The sequence below is a fragment of the Mus caroli genome, chromosome 1, assembly GCF_900094665.2.
Source record: "Mus caroli chromosome 1, CAROLI_EIJ_v1.1, whole genome shotgun sequence".
In the NCBI taxonomy this organism is placed as follows: Eukaryota; Metazoa; Chordata; class Mammalia; order Rodentia; family Muridae; genus Mus; species Mus caroli.
The window spans coordinates 40357877-40376592 of record NC_034570.1 but is presented as its reverse complement, the minus strand read 5'-3'; the positions used below and the strand labels follow the sequence as shown (position 1 = coordinate 40376592).

Below are 18716 nucleotides of genomic sequence, written 5' to 3'. Positions count from 1 at the left end.
AGCCATTTACTCCCTAAGATGCTTTTGGCCTTGGCATTGATCGCATCATAGAATGCGAACTGGGACAGCAAACAGCGGAAAGGTAGTCAGTCCTACAGTCCAAGAATTCTTGCAGGATATTTGATGAAACTCTTAACCCAGAGATTGTGTTGTTTCCTTGAAAAAAAAATGTTCCTAGTATTGGCGCAGCTCACTTTTAGTATACATTTTAATCCCAAACAACAAAGATAAAGTTAATATTGGAGAAAGTAGCACCATGCTTGAGAGTTATATCTAATTGAGTAGTAAAAAGTGATGAATCAGAGAAACAGTTGACAGAAGAGGACATGCCTCACTCTCATGAAAAGAAAGGGGAAAGAGGCTTCATAAGAAAAAGAAGTTCAGAGAGAGAAAAGAAGACAAGGAAGCAGTTTCATTGGGAGAGATTTACAGAGATCAGAAAGAACCTGGAAGTGGTGAGTTTATCCCATAGTAAGTCTCAGATGCAAAAGCATTCTAGTCCCAGATAAGATCATATGGAGGCTCCAAGCTTCTAGTACTAGGTTTAAGTTACCACAATGAGGCAGTAAGCTGAGAGACTACATTTACACTAAGAGAAAAAAAATCATACATTTGCAAGGGAGAAACAATGAAATACCCTAGTCCATTGCTTGAAGGGGAGCAGGTCCTGTTTCTAAGGAGACTATGAGCAGGACCAGGGATGTCGATAAGGACATAGTGGTTCTTTATTGTGTCCCCCAGTCCATTCCAGTCCTTATGAGCTAGTTTATGTCTTAAAGGCAAGCAAGAGCTCGACTTCTGGTTCAGAATGAGATCCTGTCCCACGAATGAGCAGTGTCTCAGCAAAGAGTCAGGAATGACTGAAGAACTTCCCAGAAACTGTCCAGAGGCTGGAGCAGTTCTCTAGGAGGTATCCTAATATTCTCTGTAAAATTGACTTAAGGGCAAATTATCTCACAGGATCACAAGAACTAAAAATCCATTGTCCTATATTTGAGGAGTCAACTCGGTGGTTTTGTAACACTCCCTGAGGTGAAGAGGCATATCAGGAGCCTGGAGGGAAGTCCTAAGACACCTCAGTGTTCTCAGAAGATGAGTATCTTCATGCCAAAGATAATCTAGAGGAATCCACCTCTTTAACATCTAATTTGGACCTTTAATGCATACTGAAAGCAAGACTCTGGGTCAGAACAAAGAATGACAGGTTTAGAGTAGAGAGAGCCAAGAGCTCCCCGTGCCATGGATCTTTCTGCCTTTGTTCCTCCAGAAGCTTGTGAATGTGGCTTTGACAAAACTCCCTTGTAGAGAGACTCTTCTATGAGCTCCATAGAAGCATTGCCTGCCAATATAAAGCTCTGTGCTATTGGCTGAGGCAGGAAAGAGAAGAGAGAACCAGCAGCAGATAGGTTCCTGGAAAAGAGTCAAGAGCAGGAGTTTGACCCTGAAATCTGAGGAAGTCAGATTCATGAAACTGAGGACAGGGAATCAAAATGTGCCAGATATTGACTAGAATAAAAAAGTTATAAACGTTATAAGATAGTCTGTGAATAGGCCAGTGCTTATGGGCTTGGAACATATTCATAAGTTACTAAGTCTAAGAGTCGTTATTCTTGGAACAATGAAGCTGGCTAGAAGGCAGTAGTTACCAATAGCACACTGAATATGAGGCTAGAATACAGGCTTAGGGCCTGAGAACTCTTGTACAAAAGTAGCAGTGAACCACAGAGAGACAATGCAGAAGGTAGCTCTAAAATACATAAATAAGTAAATAAATAACCCAATGAGGAGAAATTAAGGGCTTTCTACTGGACCCTCGGTGCACTTCCCAGGTGCTGCTCCTTTAATTAGAGTCTCATGAACCAATACAGCTGGAGGGTGCAGGGCTGATCAAAGTCTCTCTCAAGCTGCAGGTTTAATGCACTTCCCTGGTGCAGCAGAGGAACTGAGCAGGCTGTCAGAAACCAGCATGTGCCTGTGAGAGGAGCCTGCAATGGCCCCTAGACAGAAACAATGCAGTGGCATTCTGAGACCCTAATCTACCTTCCCAGGGTGGCAGCAGACACAGGGGAAAGAGCAGCTCTAACCAAAAACAACTGACAAGGGCAGTCTGCTGGACAAAGCAGAGAAATAGAAGCTAGCTGCCATAGATATGCACTGGCCTCAGGAGCCTGCAAAAAGACAGAAGGCAGAAAGAACATGTCACTGAGCTGTGGTGGCACTGCAAAGCCCCAAAATTCTAGATGGAAATGTATTCACTTTGAAAACAATAAAGGAGAATAAAAGAATCTGGGTATAAAAAAATCTTAGAAAGAAATAATTTGCTTGTTAATAATATAATCAGGTCTTCAAAGGAAGGAGAGAGAGAGAGTAAAAAACAAATACTGTTAAGAAATGGAGAAAATTACAATGACCCATGTCATTTGGACCCCATATAATATCTTTTTGACTGTAAGCAAGAAATGATTATATGTTCGGTAATGATTGTAGTTTTATATATCACCTCTAAGTAGGTTCAGAATAAATCAGACTTAGATAAAACAGAAACAGCATGGAATGCTGGGTGAGAGGCCATAGAACCGAGATGAGAGGATTCTTAAAATCAGAATAAAGAATCTTGAAAGAATCTAATCTGGATCCAAGAATGAAAGCAGAAACAGAATTTTCAGAAGAGAAAATAGCACAAAGGAAAAGACACTGGCAGCCCATAGAGGCTCAATATTCTCAGTCAAGAATCCAGATTCTGCTTAATAATGCCTCATTAAAGCCATAACATAAAAGAGATTATGCATTTCATTTTGTAGGGTTGGCCAAAGCTTATTTATGGTCTAGGCATTTCTTCAAGAATAATTAAGTCTCAGAATCCTATTCTGGGAACAAAGTGTCTGGTAGAAAAGCTCCCAGTTACATTTTGTGATGACTTAGCCTCTCTCAGCAGAACACTTGTCCAAAAGGAACTTAATCCTTAAAAGGCCAAATGGTTGGTTTGACATACTCAGCATCCAGCTACAAAGGACACCGAAGCACTCTGCTGCCTGTAATTGCTAAACAAGTAAACATATGTCTCTCTTGACTGAAGCAGAAGCTCATAGAGGGTAGTCAAATTTTCATGAGAGTGGGAAGGCCACTGTGGGTTATATAACCTTCTCTGCTTGGTGCATTTCATGCTCTGACCTCACAAAGAACCACTGTGATGGAAGAATGAGGGCCCACTGCATAAAACTGTGGATCAGCCTGTTTCTCTTGTCCATACAGAGCAGGAAGCCGGTTTTGGTAACCTGTGGGACTCCTTCGTAGCAGTCTAGTTTGTCAGTTGTCGGGCTGTTGTACCTTACAACCTGTGTGCACCAGAGCACAGGGATCACTTAGCCTCATGGCCAGCAACTCTAAAAAGAAGGATGTTGGAAGTCAGTACGAGGTGCTTTTCACTCTTGGCCATGGTTCATTTGGCACCGTGAAACTGGCCTGTCACTTGAAAACCAAGGCACTGGTTGCCATAAAAATGGTAGAGCTCAGCAAGAAGAACATCAGGGGAATCCGTGCAGAGATAACCACATTAGAGAAACTACAGCATCCTAACATCATCTGCCTCTTCCAGGTGCTGGTAACATCTAAGCACATTAATATCGTTACTGAATATATTCCAGGAGGAAACTTGTTTGACATCATAAAGGAGGATGGCCCAATGCATGAGGAAGAGGCAAGCAGAATATTTGGGCAGGTAGTGTCAGCTTTAAAATACTGCCACAACCAGGATATTGTCCATCAGGACATAAAAGCACAGAATATCCTGAGGGATGAGGATGGGAATGTCAAAATTATAGACTTTGGCCTGGCCATTAGATGTAGATCTGGCAGGTTACTGAAACGGCAGTGTGGGACCAAGAGCTGTTTTGCCCCAGAGCTCGTACTACAGGAGCCATATGATGGCAAGAAGGCAGATGTGTGGAGTTTGGGCGTACTACTTTATTTTATCACCACCGGGTACTACCCCTTCAGAGGAAGCACCATGAAAGAGATGGAGGAAAAGATAGCTACGGGGACCTATGACATTCCAACTCATATCTCTGGACAACTTGAAAACCTAATACACCAGATCCTCACAGTTCCCCCAGAGATGAGGCCCTCCATTGAAGATATTGAGAAACATCCATGGGTCAAGAAAACTGAGGTAAATAACCCAACTGTGACCGATCCAGATTATAACATCATTGAAATGCTCTGTGGCATGGGATTTGATGCTAATGAGATCTTAGAATCCCTGCAAAGAAAAAAATATAATGAATCAATGGGGGCATACTTGATTCTAAAAGCACAGGTAGACAAGGGGCTTGAGCACACATCTACCATCTCAGCCAAGCCTGTGGATCGGTGCCCTACACCACCCCCTTCACCACCAGCACATCCCTCTATCTCTAGTCGTCTCCTAAAGAGAAGGGCCAGTGAGCCCAACTTTAGCCTCCTCCACATCCAGCCGTCAGGAGAACACAGGCCTGTTTCCCTGGCACTATCAGGACACAAGGTGGCCAGAAGTGTCTCCATGCCACCCATTTCTCTACACTATCCTGAGAAAAAAACCAACAGTTCTAGCTTTGCCCTCCATTCTGGAGCTGTGGCTGCTCCATCTGTCGGCAACAGCATATTGGAGGATGAATTGCCTGTGCCACCTGATCAAGAGTGTGACATGGGTGCTTGCTTCGGCAGCACATATACTAAACAGTGTGACATGAAAACACCATCTCCCCCTCAGAAGATGAGCCGCTTCAAGAGAATGTGCAAGAGAATCAGGGCTTGCCTGTCACAACTCTGCTGTATCCCGCGGGCTCCCAATACAAAAAAGAAGCATACATCCTCCAATAAAATAGCTCCCTGAAAGCAGCAAGAGGCAGAACCTGATGAAAAGGTAAGCAGGTATGGGAGGGGGCATATCTGCTTTATATTTTATTTTCTATGTCTTTATTCATGTCTTTTTATAGGAGAAAAATCAGAAAGCTGTACATTTCCAGGGCCTCCTGGAATGGTCAGATATATTTCTACACCAGCTGGATTAAACCCTGCTCCTTGGCTTACCACCATGTGAAGAAATCCTGCTTGAGAATGCCTAGGAGCTACCTAATGCAACTGAACTAGCAGTAATCAGCAAGAGACTTCGGGTACAGCCAGGGTGGAAGGGGGCTTGTGGAGCTGTTGTCCACAGGAAACATATTCAGAGACTCTGCTTGGGGACCTAACGACTGACAGAGTGATCATGGTCAAAGTACAAAGGGACCACCTCAATGGTTCCCTACAATTCCATTGGACAGGCAGGCAGAGTGTGCTGAGCCCTGTGAAGTCTGACATTGCTGCCTGGATGCCCACATGGGGAAACCAAGCTGCAAACCCACTTCTTGTGTATCCTGCGTGCCCTATCTAGGGGAGATGGTAGCAGTGTCACCAGAATCTCCACAGTGGCATTCGGAGCCTGGGCATACAGCACCATGCTGGTCTTTCAAACCACCTCCTATCTACCACAGGGTAGCTGGTAGAGCATCTTCACAGCCACCAGGCTCCAGGAAACAAAGCCTCATCCTGATTGCCCAGGACACTGACCCTGGCCTTCTTGGCTATCCTTTCCTCCCATCATCTGATCTGCTACCAATAAGGAGAAACGTGTTCCCAGGTCTGTAGAGGCCTGCTCCAGAGCAAGCAAGAAGCAGAACTGCAAAGTACCTCCCATGGCTCTGTTCTTCAAGGTTTACCTACGCATTCAGCACATGTGCCGCCTTGGGTAGCTCCTGCACAGGTACAGGACATTCTGTGTGACACCTATTCAGCATCCCACACTTGTGCATACCTAGGATGTGACAACATGGTGTCTCATACTAACCAAGCTCCCTTAGCTCTTATAGTAAAGTTTGAGAGGTCTCTGAACTTCCCATCCTCCTGAGAGACCACCCGAGGTGACTTGGGACATTGTATGCAGCTGACAGCAGGAAGCTTGGGGGACTTAGAAAGTGGAGTTCAAGAGGCCCCTTGGTCTTGCAAACTTTATATGCCCCAGGACAGGTGAATGCCAAGGCCAAGAAGTGGGAGTGAGTGGGTAGGGGAACAGAGCAGGGGGAAGGTATAGGGGACTTTTTAGGATAGCATTTGAAATGTAAATGAAGAAAATATCTAATAAAAAATGTCAAAAAAAATTTCAAAAAAAAAAAAGTGGGCTTCAGGTGTGAGAAATGCAGGTGCCTCCAGCATGTGATCTGGCACTACATGGTAAAAGTACTCCAGCTTGGGAAAATCCAGGCTTCTGTCTACCATGACAGTGTGGTGAGTCTGTGCTGGCTGAAGGACCACAAACGGAGGTTTAGAGGACACAGAGATACAGAATGCTTTCATCACGGAGATCAGTCAGCCTGGCTGTCCTGCTTTCCTGTGAAAAGTGTGGGCATAGGCACACAGCACATCTCTCTAACTGTGCTCAAGAAAGCTGCAAAACTTATGAGTGAACCTCAAAGGCCTGAGAAACTAGAATGTTCCTTTCCTAAACATTCACCAACTTTCTGACATCAGTCTTCCACATCTAAAGAGCTTGGAGGAGGGCCTCTTCTGATTTCTTAGAGGGTAGCCTCAGGACCTATGTCACTCCATTTCTTTGAAATTTTGTTCCCAGTGTGTGGGCTGTTCAGAAAGGTTGGACTCAGTATCTTAGCCAGCTAGCTTGCTCTTTGCTTTCTGGGCTGGGCCTGCCCATGTGCTCCCTCTACAACCACCTGTGTACCAGTTCATTGCTCCCAGTGGCCGCCACCGCTCCCAACACTGAAAACTGTCAGACTCATGACTAGAGGCTTCAGCTTCTCATTTTCCTTAGGTTCAAAGCTGACATCTTGTAGCATGTCCTCCCTGGCCCTCTCAGCTTGTCTCCACATTATGCCCGACACTGTTTTCACTCAGCCATCAGCTCATCACTGGGATGTCTCTGGTGGGTCCTCAACTCATTGCTTTCTAGACATAGGTTATGATTTCACAGCAGACTCCTTTACTTTCTGGTTAATCCTTTTTACTGTTTTCTCTGCCAGGTCCTTTTCCAGGTGTGGAGCCCATCCCTCCAAGAAAGGTTAGGGACTGCTCAGGCTTTCATGCCATTTTCCTTCTGCTAACCTGCACTACTTTGAGTAGGTCCAATTCAGTGCTACTATGTATGTATGAACCTTACAGACATTACCCGAATTTTCACCATTGGTATGGCTCTGAGAGCATGTAACCTTGAAAAGCATTTTAAATTATTTTTACTCACTTACTTACCTATTCTCTGACTCCTCTATCCTGTCTCTGTCTCTGTCTCTCTCTCTGTCTCTCTGTCTCTCTGTCTCTGTCTCTCTCTCTCTCTCTCTCTCTCTCTCTCTCTCCTATTTGTGTTTCTATATCTCTATTAGTCCTGCTTTGTCCCTTTCTCTGCATTTGTTTCTGACTGTCTCCTGTACTCATTCTTTCTCTGCCTCTGTGGCTCTCTGCCCATGCCCAGTTGGGGGGGGGGGCATAACATGAATATTTTCTGTGGAGCCTGTAGAGTTCAGAGGTTAACTCTATTGAGGCATTTCTCAAACTTAATGAAATACCCAGGGATCCAAACTCTTGGATCTTCTTGGAAAAGTTTTTGTAAGAACCTGAAGGATTGAGGCAGTGCCAGTAATGCAGGAAAAATACCCAACTGGTCTCAGATGTGGGAGCCATGGCCTTGGCACACACATGTGCTGTTCTCCTTCCTTGGATGTCAGTCAGGGCAACAGGATCTTTTCTCTTCCTAAGAATTGCCTTGGTTGTTGATTTGGGTATCTTCAACCTCTCAGCTTAGTTCTCTAACATTAAGTCTTATTGAATCGTAGCATCCTACTTCATTTGCCCCTGTTCTTTCTGCCTACCTTTACTTTCCCAGAAATTTCTTCGCCAAGACAGTATGTCTGTAACACTTTAGGATGGGCAAGCCCACATCAGGATACCCTGAACCCTTACGCAAGATACTCTTATTCACCTGTGAGAAGTCTGAGCCAGGAACCCTAATCATGACTCAGTGCTGAGAATGAACTTAAAGCTCAGAGCATGACCTGCTCCAATGTAGTGCCTGAGCCTGAGAGTTCCACAGTCCAACCTTCTTGGTTTATTCAGAGTTGGGAAGTTTTCCATTCCTTTCTTGGTAGTGTCAACAACTGCTTCTGTAGAATTTGGGAGCCCAGAAAACAAGGGATGAGGGTTTCTTGCATAACTTTAAACCATGCTGGGTCTTTTGCTTTCCATCTCCACCTTCAACATTAAATATACCACCTCTGTCCAAAGGTAATGCCTGTTCCAGTGTCCTGCACTCCGTGAGGAGGTTGGGTGAGTGTCAAAGGAGAGAAGGCTAAGCTCTGGCTTTTATCAAAGAGTCTGAGCTAGAACACCAATGCTCTGGGAAACACTTGCCTTCTCTATGGGACCTTCATCTTCTGTAAAAGAACAACAACCTGTTCAAGGAGCAGTATTCCTCTGCCGTTATGAAGACCAGGTAGACAGTGAGTCCACAGCAGGAAATGGTTCCAAGGTCTACCACCTTAACATTTCCAATTCTGTCTTCTAGGGATCACTAACAGAACTTCACAGTCCTACCTCCCAGAAGATGAGTCACAGTGTTGCACTTTGCATGACTCTTTATATGAGGCACTCAGAAGTTCAAAGCAAATCCAAAAGCCAATAGATCACCGTTAATGTGGTCTTCCCTTAGAGACAGAACTGAAATTCACCATGGACCTCATCTTTTAGATGCAGGTAAGATGGTCACTTTTGATAACCTAACTTCTGATGATAAGACACTGGGATGCCAAACATCCATGAGAGGAGAGGGCACAAAGTGGAGCTCAGTCCTGCAGCTCATACCATGCATAGCTGATGTCCTGTTCTCAGTAGAAACAATTGGGAAATATCTATATTGTGCAATAGAAAAATCTCCCAAGTACTCTCAGGTCTCTGAACCTAGAGCAGAGGCTTTGATGACACCACATCCTGAAGCAAGTGAAGTTGGAAATATGGTTGCATATGGCTAGTCTTACCACTCTTGCTGCAGCTGTTGTGAGGAATGTTCCCTGTATATCTTTACTAATGCCATCCTGGTATGAGTTAGATATTCTTGCTGGAATCACAACCCAACACATCTAAATGGCTGATATGTGGAAGGTTATGGTATTTATTGTGTTTTGGTAAATGTACACATGTCTGTCTTGACAGATAGATAATATACTGTGTCCTTGTGAGAAAGGGAAAACCAGGCTGAGGAAGGTCTCTCCTAAGGATGACTGCTCTGACAACAGAGAAACCCATCAAGGCTCACAGGAAACAGCCACATTTGAAGCCTTGCTTGACAGGCCCCAGACAGAGGATCTATCCTTCCTCCTGACTTTCTTTGTAAACCAGTCTCCCCCTCAGACACACCCATTTCAGTCATTCTCACAGCCATCACCTTGGCACACAGTCTGGATGTCAACCAATCCTTATACCTCTCCCTATGTGTAATATGAAAAGATAGGGACCATGTCCAGTGTCCTAACAGCTCTACAGTGAGCCCACTTCACTACACAGCTAGGCTTATCACAGAAGGCTATGCTGTGAGCCATGCAGGCATCTTCTTTCTTTTGTATGCTTTCCTTGTAAAGTAGACCTAGAGAATGTTATCTGAGGATGTCCTTCCACCTTGTACATCTTCATGGCACTTTCATCACGTGTCCTTGGCTTTTTGAGCTACTTCACCAATTCCACCCATTGCACACAGTAGGTAAGTCCCACCCCATTCTTTCCTGATCTTGCCCAGATCTTACTTCCAAACTACTCAGAGGACTTAATCCATCTTTCAATTGTCTGAGGTCCACATGATGTGCTGACCCTTGGAGAGAAAGCAGAAGTGAAAGATCCTATCCTTGGGGTGTTTTGTATAATCAGACCCACATAGAGGGAGACCATGCATGCTAGCTGGCTTTTGTGAGCACCATAATAATATCCTCTAGGGACATGAAGCCATGACATTGGGATTCCTTTAAAGTGTCGGTGACCCATACTCTCAGAGCAGAGTGCTGTGTCTTTTTAAATCTTAGGGAGAGATGCTCTCCTTCTCCCACATATAGGAGCTGGGTTTAGTACAGCTCATGTTAGATGAGCACATGCAATCAGAAGGTAGACTATTTCTTCTGGTCCAATATGGAGCCATGGAACACCTGTCTGATTCTTTCTCCTGCCTGGAGATCCCAGGCTCTTCCCAGTTTAATGTAGGGAGCCACTGTGCTACAGGCCAGTGAGGCCTCTAATGCAGAAGTGCCGCCATTTCCTGAGCATTGGGCCCAACCCCTTACCCTACTCTCTGGATTCCCAGAATGCTATGTTGTTCTTTAAGCTTTCCCAATAGCTTTGGAGAACTCTATCTGGCTGATTATTAGCACTTCCTGTGGAGGATGCCATGCCACCTGAAAGACATGAAATTTTATTATTATCCTTGCATGAATTCACTATTCTATTTGGTGTATGTGAACATTCATAAGGATCAATTTAAAGCTCTACAGACAAGATGTATTCAGAAAAGTTTCAATGCTGTTGTCCTGAGCTATTATGGTCCCTCAGCCATGCTCCACCCTAACAAGTTATCTTATTCCCCCAAGATTTCCTCTGTCTTTCTAGCATTTGCTCAGTGGCATCTGGCCCATGTTTCCTGGAGATGTTTCCTTCTTATTTCTAACAAAGACCCTGCTGCTTTGAGATAGCAGACTATCTCATTTTTCTCAGGTCATTATTGTGTAGATATGGGCTTGAATGATATGATGTGCAGTTTCCATTATGAAACAACTTGCAAAAGGGAGTTGAAAAGACTACTTGCAAAGTTGTATTTATGGGCTTAATTTTCAAGGAAACTGATAGACATGAGAGAAAGGTGGATCAAGAGAAACATAGTACATTTCAAAATCCTGTCAAATTCCTAGGGATGTGTTCGTATGTGTGATGCTCAAGAGTGTGCTTAAACTTTGGAGAACTCGTTTGATACTGAAGAGCCTAAGTGGTACTTTTCAAAAGGATAGGCTTGGAGCTAGCCATGGAGAGTTCAAAGAATTCCATTTCAGGTTTCAGGTTTACCCAGGGATGACAGACAAATCTACGAATATCCTTTAGCATTCTCACAAACATGTAAAACCAGATGCTACCACTGGATGTCAGGAGTGATCCTTTTCTTGGAGCGAACTTGTCATCCTTCAGGCTTTTAACTTCCCTTTCTGTCAACTGTGCTTGCTGTCTCTTGGCCTGTACCATGCTCTCTTCTTTAGAGTACCAGCCTTCTCCAACAATCCTGGACATTAAAAAAGCTGAATGATGTTGCAATGAGGGGTCTGCTAGATTATGCCCTAAATAGTGGCTGAGTGAGTTGTAGGGTTTTCCTGTGTTCAAGCAGGAACACTGAGCAGAGTGAGACAGGACAGGTACCCCACAGTCTGGATTAAGGGACATACTTTAGTCATATTCTGCTCTACTGTGGCAGACAATACAGGATAGGAACTACATCCTTACCTGGCTTGCTCCTCACTAGACTCTCACAGCTTTTCAACGTAGACCACACTTGCTCTGGCCAAAGGTGCAGTACAGTATGTTATATGTTCCTATCTTCAGCTTGGTGGATGAGTTAGAATGGTTTTGGAGACCATTCTGTGCCTCCATTTTGAGCCCTGCCTTTGATAACACCATGTCATGTGATTCCTCCAGAGTCCATCCCAACATTTATCATCATGAATAAACCTTCCAAGCAGCTCTGAGAATCCAGTTTACAGAAAATGTGACATCAGTGGATGGCAATAACATCTCTGGGGCCTCAGAAGCCAATCTTGGTGGAGGATGGAGCAATGTCAGTCAATGGATCAATGAGTCTCTGCTGGTCAAGATGAGCTGCTTCCAGGCAAATTTTATCAAAATGTAATAAGATGATCTTGACTCTTTGACTGTTAAGTAAGTGTTCAAAATGGTTCTTGGACACCCCATTTGCACAATGGAGGTAAGAAGTCTACTGAAGTCTTTTGGGGCTTTTGGATCATGCTTGTGTATTTAGCAAGGGACTGCTGTGAGAGGACATTTCTGGACAGTGGCATATCTACAGTGTCTCACCATTTCTTCATGATGCTCCCATGAGTCTTGGAAATGGAGAACACACACTGGCATTAAAATGTAACCTCCGATGTATGAATTTAGGGCTGTGCACAGCAGAAGTAACATTTGGACATTTTTTTCAGCTATGAAGGAAGAACCATTTGGCCATCATCTTCACCCCTGGATGTGTTTATATATGCCCATGAACTGTTGAGTCTCCAGGGAAAAACTTTTCTTGGGATCAATGCAGGATGTATGTGTGGATCTCTTTGCTTGTCTTCTGTACATGAATGATACAGGTGATGTTTTCTGTACCTGGGCATATGATCACTAAAGTTGTAGTTTTGTTTCTCCTCAGAGTACCCGGATCTTCACATTGTCTGTGCTCAGTTATTTCATTCTTGAAACTCTTGCACACCTGCTCCCCAGTCATGATATGACCACAAGTGACTAGACTATTGATGTGTACATGAGAACACCCCTGACTGGATGTTTCCATTCTTAGCCCCATTGTAGGAAGGGGAACAATGCCTAGAGATGTCATGCTGTTCACCAGTTCAGTAAGTGCAGGAGAAGAACATGCTATCAACATCAAAACTTCTGAGTGCTAGGACCCTGTCACTTTCCATGGTCTATCTAGAATGCCTCGAGACAGGTAGTGTGGCACAAGTTAACTCTTTCCAAAGAAGCCTGACTGACATAGTGCAGAGAGAGCCCACAAATCCCCTGTTTCCATCTCTTTCTGCTCTTGCATATCTCCATGACTAACACTTCAGAGAGTTGCTGATTCTTCTGACAGGAGAGTTCCTGTGCAAAGCTCAGACTTCAGGTTCAAGGGACATGTATCACAATGAGGGTTTTCTTATGCTTTCCTGGAGTGCTAGGATGTCTGCTAGGTACAAACACTGGTGGGAGAGAGCTGGGAACGTATCTTCTGCAAGAAAACCATTCTCTCAACTTACACAAGCTCCTTCATTTTGTTCCTCAGATTCAGCCTCTTAATACTGAACAGATTATTCTAGCTGATGACCCAGGCTTGGAAGATGGACTGAAGCCATGAAGCCTGGCCACTGTAAGGATGAATCCCATCTTGATGAAATACTTGAAAAACATCTATGCACAAGATAAAAGTACCAGGACCAAAGGCATCCCAGGATACAAAGAGCCTGACAGACTCAGGTCAGGGGTTACCTCTGAGTCCTAGAAGAGGAAGAAGGCCTCACTCCACAGAAGCAGCCTCTTGCTGATGCTGTTGCAAGCAGTACTATGATTGTGAAATTTGTGACTTTGCGGATACTGGGTTCTGGAGTCTTGTGTCCAGGTATCCACATTCCTTCTCTCATTGCTCATTTGGTAGGACTATGCAAGTCCTGACATTTGGGGGTATCATGTGCTGATGGTGTCCCACGTGATACATAGGCTAAGAAAGATTTTTTTCCCAACTAAGAGGCTGGAAATAGACTGGACTCACAGTTGACATTAAAACTGCACTTCTGTACTTTATGGTTATTGACCCTTTTCAAACTTGTTTGACTGAGAACAAGGCTCAGAGCTTGATATTTCCAAGATTCACGCCTATGAAATTCAGAATCCCACAGCTCTAAATAGTACAGCTACCACTCTGGAATGAATCTAAGGACAAAGTGTCTGACATGGGACTTATTTATAGGTCCAGAACTCAGCAACACTAAGCCTAACAGAGAATCATTCAGGGATTCCAACTTTAGAAATTTGGAGATGCCATTAAAGAAAATGGCACACAGGAGGCTCATATAGCCACATCCTTGCCTCTGTCACCCTTAGTGCTGTGATTGCCACACTCTCTGTCAACCTCAGAATGAGGTCACCATTTACTGAAGAACAGTGCAGGGCAGAAGAGCAGTACAGTGGTCTAGTGTAGTGTACTGGGTGGTTCCCGGAGATGCAGCCCTCACTCCATTCTCTACATCTTGTAGGAAAGCAAGAGGAGAGTGGGAGGGATTGTGTGAAGGCAAAATTCCTGATCCAAAGGCAACCTAGGTGTCAGCTTACCTGCCTGGAAGACCACATGTGCCTCTGTGTGGAGGATTGAGGTTAGGAATGTCACCAGGATCAGAGGAGTCAATACTCACCCTATGAAGGCACGGTTCATATCTTGCACTGTGACAGGACAAAGACAGAATAGAGTGTCAATATAGGAACCAGCACATGGGTGGGATAGGGAATTCTCTGGAAGGGACAGAATTGATTGAGTATATATGAGGGCTGTCAAGCTAGCAGAAGTATAGGATGCATGCTGAGGTCATATGGGAGGTAGCATGAGCTATGTGGCCACACACAGCTGGATAGATGGGCTTTCTTGCTCTAACTGAAGCAGAACTACGGCAGGGCCTGCCTGAGTCCTCCATCAGTACCTTTGGTTCCACCTGCTTCTCTCTCACAAGTCACAAGCAGTATACAAGTCACAAGCAGTATGAAGCACTACTCCTGGCTACCAACATCACATGGGCTTTGTTCACACTGCAGACAGGGCATAAAAGAATCTATTCTCCTCCTCCCTATGAACTGTACTTGGGATAGGAGAACATCAGATCCCTAGGCCTAGTTTATATTCGCAGAATGTAACAGGGAAATATTTCAACATCAGATTTCCTGTTCTTAGAAGCCAAATTAAACCTGTCAGTCCAACAGTCTTATCAAAGATGATACTCTGGGAGTCACCTAAACCAGGCCTCTCCCTTAGCTCTTCCTCCTGGTCATTTCCTCTGTGGCGTTGAAGACCAGCAGAGAGCTAAGCAAGGATCTCAAAGTCATCCTAAGACTCCATCCTGGGGCTCACACACTGAGAGGCACTTAAGATTCACTTGAGAGCTGTCTAAGAGCACACACTTGGGCCCCACCACAGAGAAAAGGAGATCAAAGCTCACATGGGTCCAGGAGTTTAAAACCTAACTCAGCAGTGCTTGCACAGTATTTGATTCTACACACTGTATCCCCAGTACCAGAGCCAGAGCCACTAGGTGGCAGGATGTGGTGTGAAATTAATAGCCAGTAGCATCCTCAGTGGCAAGGCAAGCAGCTGCAGGGAAACCTCAAACTTAGACTCTGAGTAGGGCCAAGATCCAGCAAGGAAAGCTTCCTAAGAGAAAACTGTCCCCAAGAGTATTACAGCTCAATAACACAGATGCTCTCAGATGATTCTTGGTGAAATAACTCAGCACTTTTTTCCTTGTGGACAGGGACCTTATGAACATTATGTGATTGGATGGGATCCAGGGATAGATGCATCTGGTTGGCTCAGTCTGAAATGATAGAGATGCTTTTCTGAGTGGGAAGGTGTTGTCCCTAAGTGATATGGTCCTTCTATAGGGATGTTGTGTTCATGTGCTCTGATCCTGATAGACCATGGCCTGAATTGGTATAAATGCCTTCTGTTCTCAATTATGAGAATACCGGGTGCTTTTTGAACAGACGTCAACCTTACCAGGTCTTCTGTCTGGTGGCAGGATCCACTTTTCCACAGAAAACAACACAACAAAAAACAATTCATCTAATCAGTAGATGGGGTAGTGACCTGAAGAGATTGCCCTCCAAGGAAGACACACAAACGTAGGTACTTCAACAAGTGTTCAGCATCCTCATCATCCTAGAAATGGAATTAAAAGTATTTGAGGTAACTTCCCCCCTCCACCATAACTGGGTAACAAGGAAACTAAGGCCAACAAATGATGGGCAGCACAGGGAGAATCATGGATGCTTACACACTGAGAATGGGGCAGCCACCCTCGCAGCCAGCAGAAAAGTTCCTCAGAGCAAGGAAAACAGGACTGCTGTCTGATCCATCAATGTAAGGCAGGGATTCTCAGACATCCAAGTTCATTGTTCCACTGTTCACTCTAGCTCAGAAAAGGAACCAGCCAGGATGTGCGCCAACACATGGGTGGAGATGAGAAATCAGGAACACTGACACATCATTACATGTAAAGGAAAGTGAGATACACAGGACACGTGCAGATCTGGAGATCTAGATGCTAAGTGAAATAAGCCAGTCTTGGGACCACAAATGTCAGGTTTTCTATAATATGCAGAAGCTACATGTGTACTGTTCATCCTATCTGCCTTTCTGTGAGTGAGAGGGAGACAGAGAGAGAGAGAGAGAAAGACAATGCCTGACCTTTCTGTGAGTGAGAAGAAGACAGAGAGAGAGAAAGACAATGCCTGACCTTTCTGTGAGTGAGAAGAAGACAGAGACAGAGACAGAGAAAGAGAATGCCTGAGAGTGCCTGTGTTCAACTGTTTGTATGCCTTTGTGTGTCAGTCTTAGGACAGGAAAAGCAAGAGTGGGCCAGTTCTGAGAGGGGAAGACAAGACACATTGCAGGCAAGAGGGGGAGGCATGGCATATAATGCATATGACACAACATCAGAGAGACGAAATAGTTAGGTTTGGAAGGAAACCCACATATGGGGGTCATGAAAGTGAACAGGCCACCAGAAAAAGGATGGAAATACGACATAATCTATACACATGTACACACACACAAGATTGCATGCACACACAAAAACACGGCCATAATGAAGCACATTTATTTCACTAGGTTTGCAAAAAGAACCCTAAAATATGACATATTTTTTAAAAAAAAATTCAGGGCTAAAGAAGAATAAGGATATAATGAGGATAGATGTCTAAGCCTAATGACCCATACTGCATTCCCAGATTCCAAAGAAAAAGTCTTATTGGGTAGCAAACACTGTAAATCCTACAGTAAAGTATGAGGTAGAGACAGGAGAATTTCCTATAATTTCTAAGGTCAGCTATACTAATATGTGACCCAACAAAAACCAACAGAGACTGTAGAACAACAAGCTGGAAGGAGAGAACTTACCTTTAAACTTTTCCTCTGACAACATGTGACACTCAAGGTGAGTGTCCAGCACACTAACCCACATATACACACTAAGAAATGCACATGTGCACACAGATGTACACACAACCACAGACACAGAAGCCAAGGCAATTGAAGATTAAATGTTAATATAAAATTTACAAGGAACAGAATCTCTAGTGTTTATTTAGGATTGATGTGTTGGACAGGGAAACGTGATCTACAGGGGTATTCTAGTTTCTTCAGGCATAGCTACAAGTTTTGAAAATCACCTGAAATCATGTTTCCAATGCATGTAATTTTCTTCCAGTGGATTTTCAATTCCAAGCACATATTACAAATTTGCCAAGTTGTACTCTACAAATTCCTGAGTTGTATGGGGTGAAAAGTTAATCACTTCTAAAAATAAGGAAGTAGAGCATTTCATTAAATGTGGGAAATCAAAAAAGAATAAAAACTAAGACCCAGGTCCTGTGGGTATAATTGGGTGCCTCAACTCTGCAGCCTGCTCCATGGATTGGATCTGGACTGTTTAGCCTGGTTTAAGGAGTTCTGACTAACGGGAGAGCTGCCAGTTCATCTGTTTGTCTTTGCTGAATTCCTGGAAGCCTACAAAGTCAATGACTTGAGAACACATCATCTTGAGCGATGCTGTTGATACAGGCCTTAATTCCAGCAGTCAGGAAGAAGAGGCAGGTGAAACTCTGTGAGTTTGAGAGCAGCCTAGTCTACAGTGTGAGTTCCAGGACACCCAAGACTACACAGAGAATCCCTGTCTCAAAACAAATGAAAAGAACTAGTCATCCCTTTGAGGGGTTAGGGCGAGGGTATAAGTCAATAAGGATATCTCCAGCGCCTCACCTGCCTCACTGTGCTACCCGAGCTGCCGAGGAAAGATACATGGAAAGTGAAACTGGAAACCATTAGAACCTCTAAGTGTGCCTATGGCTACCAGGAATCTCAGGCTTTAAATTGGTATAGCACAGCAGGAGGGGTTACCTCGACCAGGTGGGAGGTGTCTGTCCATGAGAAGTATCAGGCTGTAAACATCCAAGAGGGGAAAACCACATTTGCTAGAACTTGCATGTACTCAACAACCATTCATCAACAATCATGATTGTTGAATCATGATGAAAATCCAGAGCAAATCTTTGTCATTGCTCTTCACCCTGGCACATTAATGTCCTTGCCAATTTAGGATGAGACTACTGTACTCTGAGTCCTAGTTGAACCAAGTCCATGTCAAAATAGACTGCCTCAGGACTTTGCCCATTCAAATTTCTCATGGTCCCTACACCAAAGCAGGTTAGGGGCCATTTAACTAACAGGAGTGAGTACCAGTCAGGGCCTCTCTCTGCCTAGACCCTTCTACAGCAGGCAGGTCAGAGCCATAAGCTTCCCTCAATCTGTGCCAGACAGATCCACTCCACCTAGTGAACACTGAGGTCCAGCCTGCAATCCACTAGGCCCTCACTTCTGCTTCACATAGGTCCTGACAGCTAACAGGAACAGCCAGCTGCTTCTGATACTTAGACAATCTACCTGAGTACCTGCATCTGGTGACATTTCACTTGGCCTTAGCTCTTTCCATTTGTATGGTGCACAAGTGTCCTAGTCAACTTGTCAACAACACAATTTTCATTTTTCTATGTACAGATTGCCAGTTAGACCAGCACCATTTACTGAAGATGCTTTCTTTTTTCCATTGTATATTTTTGGCTTTTTTTTTTTTTTTTTT

The 18716-nt window shown here is 44.2% G+C and overlaps 1 protein-coding gene across 1 annotated transcript; it reads left to right on the top strand.

Moving 5' to 3' along the window:
* The first annotated feature begins 3260 nt into the window (after positions 1–3260).
* LOC110300649 (putative sperm motility kinase W) lies at positions 3261–13400 on the top strand. Its single transcript, XM_021170907.1, has 5 exons — positions 3261–4900; positions 7050–7169; positions 8585–8772; positions 11737–12413; positions 13103–13400. Exon 1 carries the CDS (start codon positions 3371–3373, stop codon positions 4868–4870), a length of 1500 nt encoding a protein of 499 aa, XP_021026566.1. The 5' UTR covers positions 3261–3370; the 3' UTR covers positions 4871–4900; positions 7050–7169; positions 8585–8772; positions 11737–12413; positions 13103–13400.
* Positions 13401–18716: the final 5316 nt, after the last annotated feature.

Excerpts from the sequence above, each read along its gene's own strand:
- LOC110300649 (XM_021170907.1), top strand. The coding sequence starts at position 3,371 with ATGGCCAGCAACTCTAAAAAGAAGGATGTTGGAAGTCAGTACGAGGTG.